The sequence below is a fragment of the Gastrolobium bilobum genome, unplaced genomic scaffold (genome assembly GCF_033153095.1).
Source record: "Gastrolobium bilobum isolate Gb01-03AN ecotype WA unplaced genomic scaffold, APGP_CSIRO_Gbil_v1 utg1253, whole genome shotgun sequence".
NCBI lineage: Eukaryota > Viridiplantae > Streptophyta > Magnoliopsida > Fabales > Fabaceae > Gastrolobium > Gastrolobium bilobum.
In genome coordinates this window covers 1,891-25,835 of record NW_026899865.1, presented here as the reverse complement: position 1 = coordinate 25,835, position 23,945 = coordinate 1,891, and the positions used below count along the sequence as shown (strand labels likewise).

Below are 23,945 nucleotides of genomic sequence, written 5' to 3'. Positions count from 1 at the left end.
ACCTTGTTTTTTTTTTGTTTTTCTCTGCACGTTCTCACGGTTTAAGAAGATAAAAATTTGGGAAAGAAAGGTTGCAAAATGTCCAGCCTACTTCCTCACTAACTCAGCGCTTGGTGATGAAAGAAGAGGGTTGAGAAAGCTGATTTAAGCTTGTGTGTGCCATCAGGAAAGTGGCTGAAACTTTCCCTCATTTGGAGCGCATAAGGTGACAAGATGGGTAAGGCTTCTGCCCTATTACTTTACATGCAATCTGACCACACTTTCCTTTATTGGTTACAAGTTAAAGTTGGACATAAAAGGCTAAGTCTACAAGCAACCAGATTTGTATTTTTCCTTCCCCCCCACGCGCATGTGACAAGAAAACTATGACAAGGCTGACTTAAGTTGTCATTTTAAGCAAGCTACATCAGAATTTTTTCAAGGCTCTAGGCACATATGAATGAGAGATGGAGTGTGGCTGGTCTAAGGTAGTTTAGTCACACAAGCTACCAACTTTTTGACAGCACTACAGCGCATGAAACAAGGGGATGAAATGGCTTATCCTTTTTGCCATGTGTTGATTTCTACCCAATAGAGAATTGTCTTGTAGGATTGCTATGATGAGATAAAACTTTAGCAAGGAGGGGAGAGTTTGGGCTGAATCCAATACCCTTCCTAAAACCCTATAGGTTCGGCCAATGAGCATTCTAGGGACCAAAATATGCAGCCCAAAAATGATACTACCTAGAAGCTAACCCAATAATATTTCAGTTCAGATAAGGCCTAATTAACATCATGCTTTATTTTATTTTATGTGCTACAATTAATACATTCCTATACTTTATAATTAAAATTTCATATTTCTAAAATAAATCTTCATTTAATACTATACTTCAATAATTTCCTAACTTAGTTTTAATCCTATGCTAATTCTCAATAATTTCGAAGACCAACAAACAATACATATATATATATATATATATCAAATTTTATTTTATTTTATTTTTTTACACGTGCATTCTTATACTTTAAGGTATTTTATGTATTTCCCTAATTGTGTGGAATGTTACCTACTAACTCAATATTAATTCCCCATGAGTAACCATGAGATTAGCGTAATCTGTATTAGTTTTTCCTAATTTCGAGGGATGTTACACTCTCCCCACCAAATTTGAAGTTTGTCCCCAAACTTCGTCCTACCTTTTTCGCTATCTACTAAAACGAACGCCAAACATATATTCAATCAGGCAAGACCTTATATCACACACAGTTAGACGGTTATCAAAACTATCAACTAAATCAGAGTAATACAATTTAAGTCGTGCTTTACAAGTTCATAGAAAATATATGATAAATCAAACTCATACGGAAAGAACAAAAATTTCTCTAAACATCATCACAGATAAACAATTGTCTGGTTCTCCATAACAACATCAAAATTTATACTGTACAGAGACGAAGTAAAACCAACATATAATCTTACTCAATAAAGAACTCCAATTATTCCGAAATCTTAATGAAACTCAGTGCGTTATTACAAAATTAGTTGGCAACTACTAATCCATTTGTACCATATTTCTTTACTATATAAATTTTATACTTGATAGTTGACAGACACCATATAAACACACTAGAACAAGGGTTAAGTGAATCCACAGATTATTTTACTAGACACGAATTTCTAGCTATCCTATTATTTTATCACCTATGTTCTTCGTTTCTTCATTTGGGTCAATATTAATATCATGCCATACTCTTACTAATGCACCTGTCGTACTTACTTTGGCGAAACGCATGTAATTACCTATCAAGTGCCCTTAAATTTTATGCAGGCTAAGTTGAGGGTCAACACTGTAGTTCACAAGGTTACTTCCTAATTTATAATCCCAACAAAATTTTACAATCCCGAATTAGTCAACTTTTAAAACAACTAGATGTACTCGCCTATTACTTGTGCAGACAAAAGACTAATTAACTGGGACCTTTTATTAAACGTATTTTATCTTTAAAGTTTACATATTACAAATCATAATTTCATCCATTCCCTAGTTATTCCTTACATATGATAAAATTCAGTTCATTACACAATTCACAATTAATTATCCGACTTGCCAAACATCAGGAGTGGAATTTCACAATTTACTAATCTATAGGAAATCAAACAATTAGGACAGAACATATTATATTCCAAATTACAATGTAGAAGAGTATTCGTAAAATCACAAAATTTCATCACAGCCAGAATTCCAGTAAACGTTCTTAATTCCTATAGGTCTTAGTCTATCACTATTGAGGTATAAAATTCTAACAACATCACTAAGTTAATAGCACATCATTTGCTACTATTTTGCGGAAACGGGATTACCTTAATGAGTACTGCTTTTGTCTACAGCTTAGGGTTTAGGGAACACTTTTAATTAACTCTAACTATGAAACTATATTAAAGACACAAGTAAAGATACCTAGATTACAAGATGCTTTCTTCTAATTGCAATAATTATGAGAGATGTTAGGTTTATTTGTTTATTATGTAACTACTGTCTAGTGTTTTTCTAAAATCAAAAGCAACCAAGTCTATCCTCTTACTACGTACTCAATAAATCAGGATACCAAGCAGTCATGTATACAGTTAATTAATTCTAGCATGCTCTTCGTACACAGCTCGTCAACACATCCATATGAGGAAACTTCCTCGAGCTTTCTGCTGTCCTAGGTACCTCAGATGTAATTGACTCCACTGATCAGAGGATCCATTAACTATGATATGAACTTGCCAATCATTACACATAATACAATTTGAAATAGCTATCAGTCTCAATCCATTAAATAAACCAGGCTTTCATAATTCCAATTTCATACAAACACATTCAAAATTCTAGTTGTACTTAAATTTCTATTTAGAAAAGACAAGAAGATACGACTACATCCATATCGACAAAATCAATTTACTAGTTATAATTTTCTTTCATTCAGTAATGATAATAGGTATCTACTCTAGTTTTCCTTGTTACCAAATTTTCATCTTACATTGACCACATGGTACCTCATGAAAATGGAACAACGCAGTTACATGGGTTTCTTTATAAATAAATTAATTAAGGCCTACTCACTTACACAAGTTCTTAACACCATCAAGTTTCTTTTAAGACTCTTATTCGTCTACTTCTCCTTTCATCTGGTATACTACTTAATTCTAATTGGTGCCACTAACCCAGAACCATACTTTCTACTTCAAGTTCGGTTTGCTACTAAATTTTTAATCAAAACATATTTTTTTATCTCCGGTTCGGTTTGCTACTGTTCCCCACTACATACCACACACTAAGTTCAATTTTCATCTTAAAATAAAATTCACAAAATCTAACGCTCGAACACAAAAGTTATCCCAACCAGATTCACAAAAATTAAAAGAGTTTTCATGTAACAAATAAACTATAACAGGACATACACCTTCCGTTCATCAAAACACACATAATTTCTTAAACACAGTACTCAAACTGATTTTTTTTAATGAGCATTCATACTATAAATTTCACATTCTAGACGGTTAACACAATTAAAGCAATTTATAACTAAATTTTTGATTTATTACCAAAAGTAAATTTCCAACGTCTCTTTTCAATCCTAACCCAACAAACTGATACCCAAAGCTAATAATATATTTTCTTAATTCCAATTTACCAAACCTAAGTCTCCTCGTTAAATTTCTATCCTAACATGCCAATACCAATTTATTAAACAGGGATCACACACCTATAATACAACTTAAACATCAATTTATTACTACGTCCACTCATATGGTTCTACGAAAATTTAGTTTGTCTATCCTAATTACCCAAGTCATTCATAGATTAAGTTCCTATACAAGTTCAAGCATAAGTACCAACCCACCAAAGAAGACTTTTTTTTTTTTTTCGGTGTTTGACAGTTTGATACTACCATGTTACCGGGGAATGTGTTGGCCAGACCCATTCCCAGTCACAGCTGGAGTATCATCTCATCATACACTGGGAATCGTCAAATTCCATACTTCGTTATTTATTCTTCCTTTAGGCATTATTCAATTACAACCTACTACACATCAGACTTCTTTCTTGAGGAGGTTTCTGTGTCTCATAAATACTAATTCTACTTTCGTAATGTCAAGCAGCTAGTGGATCCAACTCACTACATGACATTCACGACAGTAGTCTCAAGATTGAGGCATGGTTCCCACTTCAAGACAGAATCTCAAACAATCACTTACACCTTATACAATTCAAACAACTTAATTCAACTGCAACATAACACAATCAAACAATCCATGCGCACTTTAGTAGCAGTAACTATTCAAGTCAAATATTTCAATACATAATACGAACAGCACAACCGAACAGAGCAGAGAATAAAACAGTACATAGTATTCATCTACTAAAACAACTTCCATAAAATCAACTGCACGACAGATCAATCCAATTTAACAGATCAAATTCAATTATTTAGCCAGATTACACTTATCACTGCATAAACCAACCGCTACACATCCAAGGAACAGCCAGGTAGATCCATACAATGCAGTCTACATTTCGGAACACCAATCAATACATCATACAATTCTCAAAACTCAAAACTGTTCCAAGTAAGTTAATTTCATACTGCTGTAGATAAACAATCCCATAAGGTGATTTCAATATAGCTCATAATAACTCTAACGTCTTAATCATACTAACTTTCATAATTTAAAAGAATAATTCAACACGTGTCAGTCATGACTCCGACAGTCCAATAGTTTAATTCTAATATCCGGCAACCAATGAACATATCCACACGGGTAATCATAATTCAAGCAATTCAGGAAATTGATTCTAACATACAGCAGCTAGCACAGTTCCATAGCTATGTTCAAACAGCAAACAATTCAACAATCATGGAAAAACAGCAAACAATTTGACAATCCTATTCAAACACCAATGATTTAACAAACAAATATATAATTAGCAACCAATACATCAATCATAAACAGACACCTTGAATCAAAACTGCTCTGATACCAATTAGTGTAACACCCTCCCTTGTATGCATCCAAGAGAGTTGTTTGCTAAGCGGATTAGAGTTCTTTAATCATATTTTAGAGACTGAAAATCACTTTTACAATGCCAATTAAAATAATTTTATTTTTGAAATCGGGTTCGTCACAAAAATCAGAGTATACTTTCAAAATTTCTCAACTACTAAAAATATAACTTTCCTGGTAGACCTTGCTGTCTTTAAAAATTCGTATAAAATTCACTTCAACGATTCAAAAAATATTCTTTGTAATATAGAAACTAGACATCCAGGGCTTCACGTTCATATAAAATAATAGTGATTTGGAGTTCGTTTGACTTTCGAAACATAACTCACAAAATAAGAGAGAAAGTAGTGGAAATATCACAAATGTCCTGGCTGGTAAAATTCATAATAAATCGATCTTTCAGAATTTCTTTGCAAGGTTTATATATAATGAAACTAGACACCTGGGGCTACGCGTGCATATAAATTATAAGAAAATCGGAGGTCCGTAGCCCCAGTACGACAACTTACAAAGTGCTCGCAAAGACTTTTCAAAACTCAGCATTTATATAACATGTCAAAATCCTTTTCGCAAACGTTTCAACATCTATTTCCAAAATAATTGCTGGTCATAAAATCGTAATGCAATAATAAAATCATAGTTCACAGTAATAAAAGCTTCTCAATTTCATACAGTCATCCATAAAATATCACATCAATAGCAGCATGCCCAAACAGTAGAAGCCAACAGCAAATATCCAAGTCCTCAAAAGCTTTTACGTCCTCCTGCCATTTTGTAAAAATAGCAGCCCCAAAGGGGTGAGAGAAAATCCCAGTAGTGTGGCAACAAAACCATAATGCAACAATATTAACTAGGCACAAAATCATAAATAGTCACTTCAAACATTTAATCCTTTTCATCATATATCATAACGCGTATATAACGCCCTTTTTCCTTTACGCTCATAGCACCGTCGTGCGCGTAGCATCACAGTGGGTATTCCTAATGGCTCCCATGAAGGTGAATCCCACTGTGGAACCTATGCGGACTGAAGCCAAGTGTCCCCTCTCCTGGTACCAGGCATGCCTATATGATGCATGCTCAGTCACATGTCCTCAATACAAATATATATATATTCAAGATGTCATGAATCAAGTATACATGCCATGTTATGCAATCGCACCCAACAGAAAAATGTATTATGATGTAAAATGCTTGCATATTTCATATCATCCTTTCATATTCTTACCATTGGCTCATCATCATCGTAACATACATAGAACAAATGTGAGCAACACATCACAATTCCATACACTAGCCAATAGTCACAGAAGGTAATACCGCCTACACATACCTCGTACGTCGGAATTTACTTTACCGATTCACAACGAAACAGTCCAACGTCTCAACGATTTTTCACACCTCTCTGGCAGCACACAAGAAAGTCGAATGGAACAAGGAGCACAACACCACTTTCTTAGTTTCACGAACACAACAGTCCAATCCTCCAACGTCAGATGTGTGCACGAAAAGAAAAGAAGATTTTCTTGAGTTAAATCCTTTTTGCATCAAGGACCTCGGCTAGACAAGCAGGAAGTGGAAGGAGCTCTTCAATAATATGGTGATGGCTTACAAGGGTACACGGTTTCAAGGAGGAGAAGAGAATAGTAAGATGTAGTTTGGCTGTTTTTTTTTTCTTGGTATATTTCTTGCTGTTTCTCACGGTCAAAGAAGAAAAGAAGATACAAGACCTTGTTTTTTTTTTTTTTTTTCTCTGCACGTTCTCACGGTTTAAGAAGATAAAAATTTGGGAAAGAAAGGTTGCAAAATGTCCAGTCTACTTCCTCACTAACTCAGCGCTTGGTGAAGAAAGAAGAGGCTTGAGAAAGCTGATTTAAGCTTGTGTGTGCCATCAGGAAAGTGGCTGAAACTTTCCCTCATTTGGAGCGCATAAGGTGACAAGATGGGTAAGGCTTCTGCCCTATTACTTTACATGCAATCTGACCACACTTTCCTTTATTGGTTACAAGTTAAAGTTGGACATAAAAGGCTAAGTCTACAAGCAACCAGATTTGTATTTTTCCTCCCCCCCCCACGCGCATGTGACAAGAAAACTATGACAAGGCTGACTTAAGTTGTCATTTTAAGCAAGCTACATCAGAATTTTTTCAAGGCTCTAGGCACATGTGAATGAGAGATGGAGTGTGGCTGGTCTAAGGTAGTTTAGTCACACAAGCTACCAACTTTTTGACAGCACTACCGCGCATGAAACAAGGGGATGAAATGGCTTATCCTTTTTGCCATGTGTTGATTTCTACCCAATAGAAAATTGTCTTGTAGGATTGCTATGATGAGATAAAACTTTAGCAAGGAGTGGAGAGTTTGGGCTGAATCCAATACCCTTCCTAAAACCCTATAGGTTCGGCCAATGAGCATTCTAGGGACCAAAATATGCAGCCCAAAAATGATACTACCTAGAAGCTAACCCAATAATATTTCAGTTCAGATAAGGCCTAATTAACATCATGCTTTATTTTATTTTATGTGCTACAATTAATACATTCCTATACTTTATAATTAAAATTTCATATGTCTAAAATAAATCTTCATTTAATACTATACTTCAATAATTTCCTAACTTAGTTTTAATCCTATGCTGCTAATTCTCAATAATTTCGAAGACCAACAAACAATACATATATATATATATCAAATTTTATTTTATTTTATTTTTTACACGTGCATTCTTATACTTTAAGGTATTTTATGTATTTCCCTAATTGTGTGGAATGTTACCTACTAACTCAATATTAATTCCCCATGAGTAACCATGAGATTAGCGTAATCTGTATTAGTTTTTCCTAATTTCGAGGGATGTTACACTAAGTCACGGCATTACATCACGTAATCCGGAAAATATCCTGATACATTAATACAACTCTAATTAAAACAAGACATAACAAGTCTACGTGGCATGGACAATCCCCATGCTCACCAAATCAACAGCGTCTCAACAAGATAATCCAAAATTATAAATGAAGCTAAAAGCATATAAGCAGCAAGCATATCCAGCATCCAAAAAGTCAGCATATAATATCGTCAATATCTAACTCAGCTCCGGCCTCCTGCCGCCTGAGGTCTCAACATTACCTGACCCTGAAATAAGCATTCCCCAAACCGCTCAAGTCCAACACACAGCAGATCACAATCTGATTTAGGACCAGCAAGTGTATCAACATACATAACTCAAAAGCATTAACATAAAGACTACGTTCTCCTTTAATGATTTACGTCTTAAGGCTTCCAACAAAGCCACAAGCCCTTAATCACATGATTATGACTTAGTTCATTAATTACAGAAGTTCAACTTCATCAATCTAGGGTCCCCAAACCCCCAATAGCCTACTTTCCTCACATCACAACTACTGTTCTACAAAATCCCAGAATATCCGGATATTCCTCGGGTACATATTCGGATATGCAATATCTGGATATCTCATTGACCATATCCGGTTATACAATATCCGGATATCCAGATTCCAATATCCGGATATCCAATATCCGGATATCCAGATTCCAATATCCGGATATCAAATATCCGGATATTTCACGACAGAATGCAGAAACTGCATTTCGTGAAGATATCCTTCCAAGGTTCCATTTTTAACACTTAAACACGTTAAAACATGCATTTTTAGGCACATTAAGGTTCATACAATTGATGGTTACTTGCTTAACTCATTAAACATGCCAAGACATCAACTTTAACCCATTAAACTCATGATCAAAGGTTGTAAGGCTTACCAAAGCTTGAAACAGCCCAACAATGGTGCTCTTGGAGCTCACAAGCCAGCCTCAAGGTGTTGACACAAAGGGTACACGAAAATGGTGTTCAAGACTTGATCTTTCTTCACAAAGGTTGGCACTTGGAGCTTCAACAACCAAGAATGTGACACCACAACACCAAACCAGGAACTTGGCACTTCAAAACTCAAAATGCAGAAACAAGAACTCAGAAGCAAGGTCCTCTCACTCTCACAAGGTGGCTCACACCAAGATATGTTGATCAAGAGAAGAAACCATGATCAAAGGTGGTGTCTTTGGTGAGAAAATGGAGAAGAAATACAGTGACAAGGTGGCTGGTCTCACAACTCAGAAAAACTCACGCTGGAGGCTCATCAAAATGACCTAGGATCATGTGCCAAGGCTATTTATAGCCACTTACGTTTTAAACACACAGTATTAACTTTAATTGCTACGCTTAGTATTTTAATCCCAAACTCAGGATTCTTAACCTACTCAATTTTACAAGAATTGTCATATTTTTATTATATTTTTCTGAGCACCTTTCCGGTACGCGCTTTTCATAGCCAGTATCAGTTTCTGGCACCAGTTCTCATTATTTGGACTTGAAACACGTTTTACAAGTCCTATATATTATTCTAGTAATTATCATGCACTTATTATAATTTTTCGGGATACTTTTTCGGTATGCATTTATATCGACTAGCAGAACCGGTATCTGCACTTTTCTTCCGAAAAATGACTTTCAGCATTCTTAATCACTTACTATATTTATTAAAGCCTCTTAATAATTATTAGGGTCAATTATGGAATTATTTCCTAATTTAACATAATTAATTACTTAATTTCCTTAATTAACGGTGCGAGTTCTTACAGGAGGCACGTATCAAAAAATGCAACATAATTGGGGGGAGCATCTCAAAGTATTTGAAAATTACATTTTTTTTATAATTAATTCAAGTTAATCCCTATCACAACATTAGTCAAATATTACCTTCAAATTGACAAACAGACAAGTAAACACATTTATCTCAAAAAAATAGGTAGATAGTATACATTTTAAAAAATAAAATAAAGTACAAAAGTACTGATAAATAAATGACCGGTTATTAATATAATAAAGTAAATTTAATTTCAATCTATTATCCAATCAAAAAATGAAGTAATAAATGACTCAAAAGTGAAAAGTACTAGTAAATAAATCGCTGGTTACTAAATCTAATAAAGTAAATTTAATTTCAATCAATTATCCAATTAAACATTATTATAATATTAAATATTTTTAAATATATCGATCAAATAAGTTTTAAATACACCAAATAAGGGTGTTGCGCCCAATTTAAATTTTAAAAGATCTTAGCATTTTCAGAAAATCATGATTTTGTATATATTTGTAATTATAAGATATTTTTATTCAGTCCTGAAGCCATTGCCAAATTATCTAGCTCAATTTTTAATTCTAATAAGTATAATTAAAAGCCTTATTATTTTTCTTACAAAAAGAAAGTATTATTTACTGATCACATATTTATATAGAGGACTACATGTCTCCCGCCAAAATTTTAAAGGGTTTGGTTATTGACTTATTTATCAGAATAATTATAATTATAATAATTATATTATTTATTTCAAGAAAATTCAGTAAAATGTAAGTTTTAAAATGTCAGAATAAAATGTAAGCTTTAGATAATTTTTTGACAAAAATTATACTTATATAAAATTAATTTATATTTATAAAAATCTACTCATCATTTCAAAATAAAAGTATTCAACATTATCTTACCTCATCATCTCCAAGGCTTGGATCATGTAAATATCTTTCTTTGGGTGACTCTTGTTTAATCGAATGTGATTTCAACAGTACATTAATGCATTCGAGAACACGATCATCACAAACCTTTTAATTAAAAACACCAAAACTCCGTTTAGCTCTTTCCTTAAGATGTAAATTCAATAGCCATTGTGAATGCTGAAATAGAAATATTTAACAAACAAAAAGTTCAATTAAATTTATAATACCTTTTTTTTTTTGTATATAAAATTTATAATACCTTTAAGGGGGCCGTTTGGTACGCGGCATTTTGTAGGATTACCGGGAAACTGAATTTTTCTAAATTTTAAATTTTCGGATATTATTGTAAACTGAATGTAAAAATCATATTTTTGAAAATCGAGATTCCCAGACAAAAAATATTTCTCCAGTACCAAACGCCCGTTAACTTTTGGAAATGAGTAACCATTGTAGAATTGAGTTCAGAGATATCCATAATCCAATATGGGTTCTGTAATATTTTGATAGGACTTGAGAATTGTAAAATGGCAAAACAACCTAAAACAAAGATCAAAGCAAAGTCAAAACTTAGGTTGGGAAGCCTTCAACAACGAATCTTTTGTTTTCTTGGACTATACAAGGGTTACTGGACATTGGTTGGTGGGATGGTTTGGAGAAAGAAAGATAAAGAAAAGATTGTAGATTAAAGAGAGAGAAATTTGAATTAAGAAAAAAAGGTTCGATCGGAGAAGAACGGTGAGGGTGAGAATTTCGCGGGAAGCGGAGTAAGTAAGGAGATAGCAAAACAGTATTTTCAGTTTAGGAAGGGAAGCCAATTCGTTAGAGAATGAATGTCATTATCAAATGCTTTTACCTCAGTGAAGTCCTCCAACAAATGCCTTTATCTTTCCGGTGCGGTCGCTCTTTTGGCTTTAGCTTTGTGCCCAATCACAGACTCTTACTTCAAAAACTACTTCAAATCGTCTTTCGACAATGAGGCGCGGGAGAAGCAGAGTCATAAAATGCTTTAGCCTAGTTTTATTTTAAGGGAAAAAGTATGTATCATTCTAAGAGATGTAAGATTATGTCATTTTAAGTGAGAGAAAGAGATAGATCATAGAGGAGAGAGGACAAAAAAAAAGATGTGGATCCCACCTCTTTGTGAGTGTGAAATGACACAAGTTGTGTCATTTTAAAAGACAAATTTTTTCCTCTTTTTTTAAATCACATTATTATAATGTTTAGTTTTATGACAAAAATACCTACTTATATTTAACTACACTAACGGTAATTTTAAATCTTGTGATAATGCCGATTGCCAATAAGAATCATTAAATTAGTTATTCCAAGCATTACAACGTCGTTTTTATAAATGAAGTTGAAATTAATGTTTATCATGAGATAATTTTATTTCTTACACATACATAAAAATATGTGGGATGAATATTTTTATTTTTTTCCTATTCTCTTCACATGGCCTTACATATTTTTATGTCACTGTACGAGATAATATTATCTCCTACAATATGAGAATACGATCCATTATCTTCTTTCTCTCTTCTTTTTAGTGAATCTCAACCACTTTTGTGTTGAGATTTAAAATTATCATTACACATTTATTTTCATTTTCACATGAATCACTCTTCTTTCTCTTACACACTTATTTCCCACAACAGCTCACTAAACCCCTATCGTAACACCTTCCTTTGCCACAGTAGCTAACAGGTTATAATATTTAAAATTATTGTCGTTGCCTTACAGCTAAGCTGATGAGCCATCTGTAATTTTTCTTTTGCCTTCTTGGAATGTTGTTTGCATTTATATGCTCATCTCTTAGGTAAGCTTCATTGGCAAACTTAACTGTTGAGATGCTGACCTGAAAAGATAAAATATATCAATATATCAAAAGAATATTTTAATATTTCTTGTTATTACTCAACAGATTTCCATAAACTAAAAGTTGTTATTTGGATATTATTAATTTAATTAAAGGTTAGTTTGCGTTTAAATTTCATTATAAACCTTAGCAAGTAAATAACAGTATTTACTAATGCTGAATTAACCTACAACTTAGGAGGCATGCATTAGAAAATGCAACAGGGAGCATCTCAAAGTATTTGAGAATTATATTTTGTTTATAATTAATTCAAGTTAACCCCCATAACAACATTAGTCACATATTACCTTCAAATTGACAAACAGACAAGTAAACACATATATCTCTTTAAAAGTAGATAGTATAAATTTTGAAAAATAAAAATAAAAAACAAAATATGACTCAAAAGTGAAAAGTACTAGTAAATAAATGGCTGGTTACTAAATATAATAAAGTAAATTTAATTTCAATCTATTATTCAATCAAATAATATTATAATATTAAATTATTTTAAAATCTATATTGTTAATATATATTTACGCAATATATGTTACGAAAATACATATTTGGCCACTATGATAGTGTCTTATCGATCAAATAAGTTATCTAATTAGAATACTACAAATAATGGTGGCTGCCCAATTAGAATTTTAAAAGGTCCTAGTGTCCTTTAATATTTTCAGAAAATCATGATTTCGCATATATTTTAAGATATTTTTATTCAGTCCTGAAGCCTTTGCCGAAGTTATCTAGCTCAATTTTTAGCCTAATTTAACCTAATTCATTTATTATACAAGTCATTAAAAAAACATATTACAGACTTTTATGACCTAGTTTATTTACCATACATGTTCTTTTAAAATTGATCATAATAATATTGTGGTGAAAATTTTCTTGATGTTATCATTTTTTACCTCCCAATTTAGTCATCTATATAGAAGAAAATAATATTTTATTTTAAAATCCGTTCATCTGTTCTATTTTTCCTTCTTGTGACTATGTGTGCTAGTAGCCCGGCCCGGCCCATTTAGCCCTAGCCCGCGTGGGTTAGGGCCAAAAAGCCCACAATGGTATAGGCCCACATGGGCCAAAAGCCCTAAGGGTTAGGGCTAGCCCATGGGCCTTCCAAAAATTTAATATGTATTTTTTTGTTTAAAAAAAAAATTCATATTTGATATAGCAATGTATCTCAAAAGTCCTTACCTGCATTAAAAATAGATTAAGGAGCAACATTTTCTCATATAAAAAAAAAGTGACAGCATATTCTCATAGATTATTGGAACACTAATGAAAACAGATTTTATAGTAATGCAGAGGACACTAATTTTATATAAAATGACTTGTGTGATCCATATGGGACAACAGATTACAATAAGATGTCAACATTGTAACAAAGAAATTAAATGACTAAATCTTCATAATACCAAGCATTAAGTGAAAAAGTTAGCATACTTTCCTACAAACTGAATCAAGGCAACAAAATATTCTAATTACATGCATTTCCAGCATTGTTGTCAATGTAAATATTCAAGAATGGAGGCATTGCTATCAATGTAAATTCCAAGCATTGCTGTCAAAAAGTTCAAGAAATTCAGCTGTCATATACTCAAGAATGGATGCCAAATATACAGCAGCAGCATTGGCCTCAACTTCGCGGGATCAATTCTGCACAAAATCAATGTAAATACTAAATATCATCACAATTAAATCAATTAAGCTCAACCTACACATAATCAATGGATCTAAACTATAAATTTCAACTAGCTACTAACAGAAATACCTCTCTAATCTTCAATTTGAACTTCTTGATGCACATTGGCTTGTGATGTTGTTGTTTCATGATCACTAGTATTAGAACCATCTTCATCTAAAACTCATAACCAATTGAAACAAAACTGCTAAATTAGACAATCAATCCCTACATAACCAAGCAATATTAAAATATTAAGCATAATAACTCAAAGCATTACCATTAAGATTCTCGAGAAAACCATGCAACCAATTCCTAGTGCAAATCAACATTTGGACATTTTCAGGAAGAGTGGAACTTCTATATTTGGTAAGAACACGCCCACCGATACTAAAAGCCGATTCTGATGCCACTGAAGTAATTGGAATACTTAGCACATCTCGGGCCATAATAGAGAGTGTGTGAAATCTATTCTCACTGTGCTTCCAATAATTAAGCACGTCAAAATCCTCCCCATCACCATATTTAGCTTTTGGTTCATCCAAATAAAGATTTAATTCACTCTTACCACCAACAATCATACTTTCATTCTCAAACCTTTCAAACTCCTGCAAAATTTGATATATCAATTATATAAACGAAACAACAATGAAAAAAATGACTAAATTAGCACGAAAGAACTTACACTTATGTATAATTTTGATTTTTTTTGACCTATTGCTTTCACCACTTGACTTGTGCAAGAGATTGGATTTGATGGATGAATGAGAATTAGAAGCACTTGATCCTTTGAGATTGCTCACATATTCTTCATATAGCTTCTCAAACTTTTCTCTTATATTTTTAACCTTATTTTGGGAGGTAAATGGATCAATTTTTGTGTAACAAAAGTCTAAGAAAACAAGCTTCAAACGCGGGTCAAAAATAGCTCCAAAAGCTAAAACTGTACTATATTCCTTCCAATATTTGTCAAACTTCTCTTTCATCCTCAGTGACATATCACTTAAAGTATAATCATCATTATACAAGTTTTCGTTCAGTATGCACTCGATCTTCCAAACTTGTACAAAGTATAAGTTAGAGGTTGGATAAGATGAACCTGAAATCATGTTTGTAGTCTCGTAAAAGGGTTCTAGGAATTCACATATTTTATCTCCTATTCTCCATTATTCACATGACGGACAATATTTGTAATTTCTATCTATCACTTGGAGAATATCACATTCCTTTTCATACTTAAGTGCACTTTCTAGCATCAAATATGTAGAATTCCACCTAGTTGACACATCTAATCTCAAACCAATGCTTGTGTCTATGCCTGCTTGTTCCACACAATCTTGAAACTTAATCATCCTCCCATCTGATCCTCTCACATACTTAACACTTTCTCTGATTTTATAAAGTGCTTCAGCAGCCACTTTCAAACCTTCTTGAACAATTAAATTAAGTATATGTGCAGAGCAACGTATATGAAAATATTCACCATCACACAACAAAGTATTCTGCAAACGGAGATGGTTTAACAATATAAGCTGCATGTTATCATTTACAGCAGCATTGTCCAAAGTAATAGAAAATACTTTCTTCTCAATTCCCCATTACTTTAAGCAATCAAATATAGCGGCTTCCAATTCAATCCCAGTGTGTGGAGGTTTCAGTCGAGAAAAATTAAGAATCTTGCTAATTAATTTCCATTTTTCATCAACAAAATGGACAGTTAAACAGATGTAACTCTCGCTATTAGATGTTGTCCAAACGTCAGAAGTCAGACATACTCTATTAGGAAGGCTGGACAAGAGTTGCTTAAGTTTGTCCTTTTCTTGGATGCATATTTTTTTAATATCAGGCACAATTGTATTCCTAGAGGGCATCACAATATCAGGATTCACATAATCAATCCACACTCTGATCAAATCATATTCAACAAAACTAAAAGCAAGATCATGTTTAATTATGGCTTGTGCAAGCAATTCTCGATGGGTCATTTGATTAACCTTTCTCAAGCTAGACTTTTATGATCATGATCCCTATCATAGATCCCCGAGTGAACACCTGCTCTATTCCTAGGGTCTTTATCTTTAAACGCATATTAACAATAAAATATTGGCGAGACATAAATATGATAAAGATAAAGTTTGCTCAAATTTTTTAATCATGATATACCAAATAGAAAAAAGTGTTCATATGATAAAACAGATTGTCTCTAGGACACCTATATACTAACAGTGGCATAGTGTCATCTTCGACCATGGATTGCGCACTTTGGGATGGTTGAGCTTTTCGTTTAGTTACAGCCATTATGATGCTAGGATTGAGGACGCTTTGTTGGATCACTGATCTATTGTTCACTGGTCCTTTTGTGCTGGCTAACTTGGATAAAATGTCAGCTCGCGAGTTTTGCTCTCTGGGGATGTGCTCCATTTTAAAGCTTTGAAACTCTGTCAGTAGTAGTCTTACTTTTTCAAGATATTTTATCATGAATGCTTCTTTCGCCTGGTAGCTTCCTTGAACTTGAGCAATTACTAATTGTGAATCGCTCTTGAGGATTATGTTTGTTGCCCCCAAGTCTTTGCCATGGCGAGTCCGGCGAGGACTGCTTCATACTCGGCTTGGTTGTTTGAAGCTTTAAACCCAAAGTGGATAGAGTGCTCCGCTGTTATACCTTGGGGGCTTTCCACGATGACTCCTGCACCGCTTCCTTTTACATTGGAAGACCCGTCGACAAAAATAACCCAAACCTCATTCACCTCAGCCTGATGTAGGTGTGTCATTTCGACAAGGAAGTCGGCTAGTACCTGGGCTTTGATTGCTTGTCGTGGTTCGTAAATGATGTCATATTCTGATAATTCTATCGACCACGAAATCATGCGACCTTCCAGATCAGGTTGTCTTAGCACTTGTCGAAGGGGCTGGTTTGTTCGAACTTTAATAGTGTGTCCATGGAAATAATGGCGCAGGCGTCGCGATGTTAAGATGAGCGCAAAAGCAACCTTTTCTATTTGTTGATAGCGCAGCTCCGGTCCTTCGAGTGCTTTACTGACAAAGTAGTTTGGTTGTTATTCCTGGGCCTCTTCGCACAATAAGACAGCGCTTATGGCTTCGTTGCTGACTGAGAGATAGAGAACCAGAGGTTCATTTGGTGGAGGCTTGACCAGGACTGGTGGGTTGGCCAAGTGTTCTTTGATGGCCATGAATCTTGTCTCGCACTCCGGAGTCCAGTTAAAGTATGATTTTTTACGCAATAGTTTAAACATTGGTAGCGACTTTTGTGCTGAGGCGGGAAGGAATCGGGTTAAGGCAGTGATTCTTCCCGTCAATTGTTGTAGTTCCTTTACGTTACGCGGGCTTGTCATGTTGAGTATGACTTTGCATTTATCAGGATTAGCCTTTATCCCGCGATGTGTTAGCATGAATCCTAAAATATTTCCGGCAGGTACTCCAAACGAGCATTTGGCTGGGTTAAGTCGTAACTTGTACTTGCGCAGTTGTTGAAATACATGTTCCAAATCTTGGGGATGTTGTGAAGTAGTCATTGTTTTGACTATCATGTCATCGATGTACACTTCAAGCATCTACCCAATCTGCTGACTGAAAACTTTATTCATCATACGTTGATAGGTGGCACCGGCGTTCTTGAGACCAAACGGCATCATGTTATAACAATAGGTAGCTTTTTCCGTGATAAAAGTTGTGGCCTCCTCGTCTGGTGTGAACATTGGAATCTGGTTGTAGCCTGAATATGCATCCATAAAGGATAAAATCTGGTATCATGCGGAGTTGTCGACCCGTTTATCAATGGTGGGAGTGGATAAAAGTCCTTTGGGCAATACTTGTTGAGGTCTGTGTAATCTGTACACATGCGCCACTTTCCATTGGGTTTTTTGACTAAGACCACATTAGAAAGCCAAGTAGAATATGTGATTTCTCTAATCACTCCTGCATCAAAGAGTTTTGCTACTTCGGTCTCAACCACCTGTTGCTTCTCTGGGGAGATTTTGCGCTTTTTCTGCGCGATGGGCTTAGCTTTGGAATCTAAGGTTAAGTGGTGACATAATACGCCTGGGTCTATTCCTAGCATGTCAACAGCTGTCCAAGCGAAGAGGTCTTTGTTGTTTAGCAGCACTGCCACCAACGGACTTTTCTCTGCTTCTGGGATATGTCATTCAATTTTGGTGATGTTTTCGGGTAATGGACCCAATTGGAGATTTTCCAGCTCCCTGTAACACCCCGTATATATCCGGTAATGTTATCATAATAGCGTATTAAGCTGCGCTTAATTAAAATGCGGAATTACTTTTTCTTTTCAATTATGATGCCATTAACATTACCAACTTGCTTAATAATCAATTAATAAAACATCGCCTGTATGTAATTGCAATAAAACAGCTAACTGAAATACCTCATAACATAGATAATATAAGTGTGGCTCTAGTCACGGAACTACAACAACGTAGACCGGACCATCTAACAGTTTATACAACTCCAAACTACAAGTACTAACAGAAAGTGTCATGGACAATCCCCATGCTCACTCAAATAAGGCAACATGCCCAACATCAATCTCAACAACAACATAATTATAAAAGGCATAAAACATAATTAGCATCAATATCCAGTCATGCTAACAAATAAGCAGAAGCAACATAATCAGCTAAGCTCCGGCCTCCTGCCGCCTGAGGCATCAGTACCCATACTACCTGATCCTGAAATAAGCATTCCCCAAACGTGGGGTAAGATCTCTAATCTAGAAATCTCAGTAAGTCAGTGAGTCCTCAAGGATCTTCCACCCCAAGCTCACTTACATGTGCAATATAAGTTCAAACACTGTTTATCATTTATCATTTCTAAAACAATGCAATGCAGCAGATAATCATGCCATGTGTGTCAATACTAATCTACTGGCCAGAGACAGTGCAGGTATACGTCTATCACCTATACACCGTGCAAGTACCACTTGCATTCACCCCGGTACACCGTCTTGTATGGCGCTACAAACTCAGGCTTCCCGTCAAGATGAAACAACACATGCATATTAAAAGCCATTACATGTAAAGTTCAATCAACATATCAAATATCCAAAAGCATGTACACAACATGCATAAACCATACCCCCATGGGACATGGTGGAACCACAACATGGCTAAACCGAGGAAATGAAAGCTTACCTCGCAAGCTAACTCCAAAAGCCAAGAGTCCACAGCTCAAAGTCCAAACACAGCAGATTCACAATCTATTATGGACCAATACTATATTAATAATAATGCAACACAAGCATATAACTTAAAGACAACGCCTTTCCTTACGTTTTACGTCTTAAGGCTCCATACCAAACCATAAGTCCTTAATCACTTGATTCTGACTTAGTTTAATTAAAACAGAAGTTCAACTTCATCAATCTAGGGTCCCCAAACCCCCAATAGCCTACTGTCCTCACAGCACAGCTACTGTTCTTCGAAATCCCAGAATATCCGGATATTCCTCGGGACCATATCCGGATATGAAATATCCGGATATCTCACTGGACATATCCGGATATACAATATCCGGATATCCAGAATCCCATATTCGGATATCTATTATCCGGATACTCAAAACCCATATCCGGATATTTCACGACAGAATGCAGAAAATACATTTCGTGAAGATATCCTTCCAAGGTTGGGTTTTTAACGATTTAAAGCACCTACACATGCATTTCTAGGTATGTTCAACATTACCCAACAACAAGTTATCATCTTTAAGCCTTAACATGCATCAAGCTTTCATTTTTAAGTTCAAAGACTCTAGACCAAAGGTGACAAGGCTTACCAAAGCTCAATCAGCCAACAAGAGGTGCTCTTAGAGCTCAAAAGGTCACTCCAAGGTTCTGTCTCTCTCTGCACACGAAAATGTAAGTTGAAGGTTGGTCCTTTCTCCACAAAGAACACACCGTGAAGCTTAACAAGCCAACTCCAAGGTTCCCACAACTCAACTCTCCCACTCAGCCCTCAAAGCTGACTCCCAACAGCCTCCCAATTCAGAACACCAGCTCTCTACACAATCACAAGGCCACTCACACAAGGCTCAAGTGTTTGGAGGTGAAGAAAATCAAGAAAGGAAGTGTCTTGGACCCAAAATGGAGAAGAAACCCCAAGGAGCAGCCAAGCTGATCAGCCACCCTCACACACTCACGTAGAGAAACTGTTTTCTAGGGTTTAGTGCCCACTAAGGCTTAAATAGTGGTTTAACAATTAAACACACAGTATTAACTTTAATTGGATTCTGAAACTAGACATTTTTCTAAGAATTATCATATTTTTTTCGTAATTTTCTGAGCACCTTTCCGGTACGCGCTTTTCCAAGCCAGTACCGGTTTCTAGCACCAGTTCTCATTATCTGGACTTGAAGCTCGTTTTACAAGTTCTACATATTATTCTAGTAATTAACATGCACTTATTATAATTTTCTGGGATACTTTTTCGGTACGCATTTATACCGACTAGCAGAATCGGTATCTGCACTTTTCTTCCGAAAAGCGACTTTCAGCATTATTACTCACATACTATAATTATTAAAGCCTCATAATAATTATTAAGGTCAATTATGGAATCATATCCTAATTTTTCATAATTAATTAATTAAATACCTTAATTAACGGTGCGGGTTCTTACATTCCCCATCTGGTTGAGGACGTGTATCGCGCAGATCTTCGCACATATCAAGACCAGTCATATTGACTGACGCTTTAACTTTGTCATCTGGCTGTATTGGAATTTTAGCTCGTAAGCTGGTATTATAATAGCTACGCGCTGTTTTTTGGTCGCCCCTAATAGCAACTACCGGGCTAGATTTGTCACGAAATTTCATTAGAAGGTGGGGCATAGTGATGATTGCCTTTAGCGCGACAATGGTTGGTCTTCCTAGAATGATGTTATATGCAGACGCGTACTCAACCACATAAAATCGTACTTTGATAGTTCGAGCCAGAGGCATGATTCCAAAGGTTACCCACATCTCAATGGTGCCTTTGGGTTGTACGCATTTCCCAGCGAAGCCAATTAAGTCCGAACATCCATGAAGTAGATGTTCCTCTGGGATGTGCATTGCACGAAAAGCATCCCAGAAAATAATATCAGCTGAACTACCATTATCAATCATAATACGTTTTACCTGGAGATTAGCCATGCAAGCTGAGATTACCAGTGGGTCATCATGGTCTGGGAGGATGTCGCCATAGTCATCATCGTCAAAACATATGGCATGTCTTTGATCGCGAGAAGTGGAAGGGCGAGCATGATCGTGCACTGTCATTACTGATTTTAAATGTTTTTTGCGTTGAGATTTAGTCGCACCTCCTCCCGCTGATCCTCCGGCGATAGTGGCTAAAACTCCTGCCGCGTTATTTGGTAGTCCATCGCATTGTTGTTGCGCGATTTGCTATCTGTTTCGCGGTGGAGTCCCTTGACGTCTGTCAGTTGAAGCCTCTCTGTCATTTCTTCGATCTTTGTTACGAGCTGGGTTATAGTTTCTCCTAGGATGTGCCCTTTGTTCATTAGGGTTCGGGTCGCGATCTGGGCTTCTATCGCATCTTCTTTGCGTCTTGTATTCCCTGTAGCTGGAGACGAATTCCTGGAGTTTTCCCTCTCTTATGAGTGCCTCAATAGTATTTTTGAGCGCGAAACATTTTTCAGTTATATGTCCTTTGTCGTTGTGAAACTCACAAAACTTGGTCTCATCGCGCTGAACTCTTTTTGGCATTGGGGGAGGCTTGTTAACCCGTACATACCCTGTTTGGAATACTTCTTTCAAAATCCGTCTTTGGGACGTATTTGAAGGGGTGTAATTGTCGTATCTTCCCCATTTTATCTTTTCACAGAATTTTCGTTGAAAATTCTTCTGGACATCTTTTTCAAAGTTATCTGTGTCGGCCCTGGTGTTAGAAATTTCTCATGAACGCTTATAATCTTCAAGGTTGATGAATTTTTCGATCGTGCACTAAGTTCTTCTATGGTGCGTGGTCGCTGTTTGGCTAGCGACATAGAGAAAGGGTCATCAAGTAATCCTTCTGTGATGATATGTAGTGAGGCTTGTGGATCCAGGTCTCTGACCAAGAGTGCTTCATCAAAGAATCTGTTCAGATAATCGTGCAAAGTTTCATTTGATCCTTGACGTACAGTTTTTAGCGCGTGTGTAGATTTGTATTGGGCCTTGCTGGTTGCAAATCGTACGAGGAATTGGTTGGTCAAGTCCTCCCAACTTTGTACCGAATTAGATGGTAACGCTGAGTACCATCTAAGTGTTGTCTCCTTCATGGTTGTTGGAAACAGTCGACATGCTATTGGATCTGCCACGTCTTGTGCCATCATGTTTGTCTGGAATTGTTCCAGATGTTCTTGGGGGTCCCCTTTGCCGTTATATTTTTCTGTTGTAATCTTGACATCCCGAGGAATTGGGATGTTCATTATGCAGGGAACGAATGGGTGAACAATTCGAGAGAATGACCTTGAATTTCCATGAGAATTCTCATTCTCGTGAGTATCTTTTATTTCTTCACCTTTCTTGATTTTGTGACCCGAAGGTCCAGGGTTACCAGTCGAGTGTTCATGAGGTTGTTCACTTTCATCAGAATTTTCGGGATTTTTTTTCCTTCTCAGGGTCTTTATCTTTTTCTTTTCCCTTTTCTTGGTTTTGTTCTTTATTCTTTTGAGCTTTCTTCAATCGAGCTAAATCTCAATTCTACTGGGCGATTTTCTTGTTTTGTTGTGTGATAAGGTCCAAAAGATGTTGGGGTGTCGGTGGGTCATCCAGATGGATGGGAATTGGTGCCACCGATGAAGCTGATATTGCTTGGGAAGCAGGGATCTCCTTCCGCTTTCCTTTGGAGCCATTTAGGGATTTGCTTCGAGTGTCAACCATGTTTTAAGAGAAAGATGGGTTCTAACAGATAGCTTCCCACAGACGACGCCAATGATCAGGCCAAATACACTATGGACTGGCCAATATGTACTGAGCCTAATCACACACGGTTTAGTTGTGAGTGTAGTTCTTCGATCTGGGCTTGGAGTTACGTAGTGGATCGCGCTTTGCCTTTTTCCTTCACGTTGGCACGTTAACACCAAATGGGGGGGCCTGCAAAGACATTCCGATGCTTAAGTCAATATCAGAGGCATGAGTTTTATGTTGTTAATGTAAAAGATGATCGTACCTTGGTGGTATATCGTTTTCTTATATAGTAGTTACGATGCTGCCTTAGTTAAGGCGGCTTGGCTTCTGAGTGGCCAGGCTTGGGCTGCAGGTCAGTCAGGGGACCTGAGTAGCCTTATCTGCTATAGTGTCTAGTGGTAGAGTCGTGGCGAGCTGGAGCTGTCCGTTGTTTATTGGAATCAAGGCGCGGTGGGGTTGCCTTGGGCCTTAAGTTTACTTCCTAAAGGGGGTTTCATACGCGATGTGGGTATCGCGTCTTGTCTGTCGCGATGAGGGCATCGCGTCTTGCGCGTTGTACTTGTCCTTTGCGCTTTGCTTTGGGACCTTAATGGGTTTGGGCTTCCTTATGTGTCGATGGGCTCTGATTGGGCCTATATTTTATCCAGATCAAGTTCCTTTTCGCAACTCCCTCTCTCTATTCTTCTCTATTCTCTTCTTTTGTTTTCTAACTCATAGAATTTTTCACAGCTTTCCTTTAGAACTTGCTCACTATCCTCCTCTTTGAGTTCTTGTCCTCTTGGTATTTATAGAGCGATCCTTGGAGATTTCTTCACACGAGGGTTTCCTGCGTCTCCTCCTTGATCAAATCATACACGCTTTTTGATTCAAC

At 36.1% G+C, this 23,945-nt stretch overlaps 1 protein-coding gene across 1 annotated transcript; it reads right to left on the bottom strand.

Annotated features, from left to right (window-relative positions):
• Positions 1 to 21,568: 21,568 nt before the first annotated feature.
• Positions 21,569 to 22,497, bottom strand: LOC133294005 (uncharacterized). The gene is made up of 2 exons (XM_061492649.1): positions 22,169 to 22,497; positions 21,569 to 22,061 (listed from the first exon to the last, which is right to left on the bottom strand). Exons 1-2 carry the CDS (start codon positions 22,495 to 22,497, stop codon positions 21,569 to 21,571), a joined length of 822 nt encoding a protein of 273 aa, XP_061348633.1.
• Between the last annotated feature and the right edge of the window lie 1,448 nt (positions 22,498 to 23,945).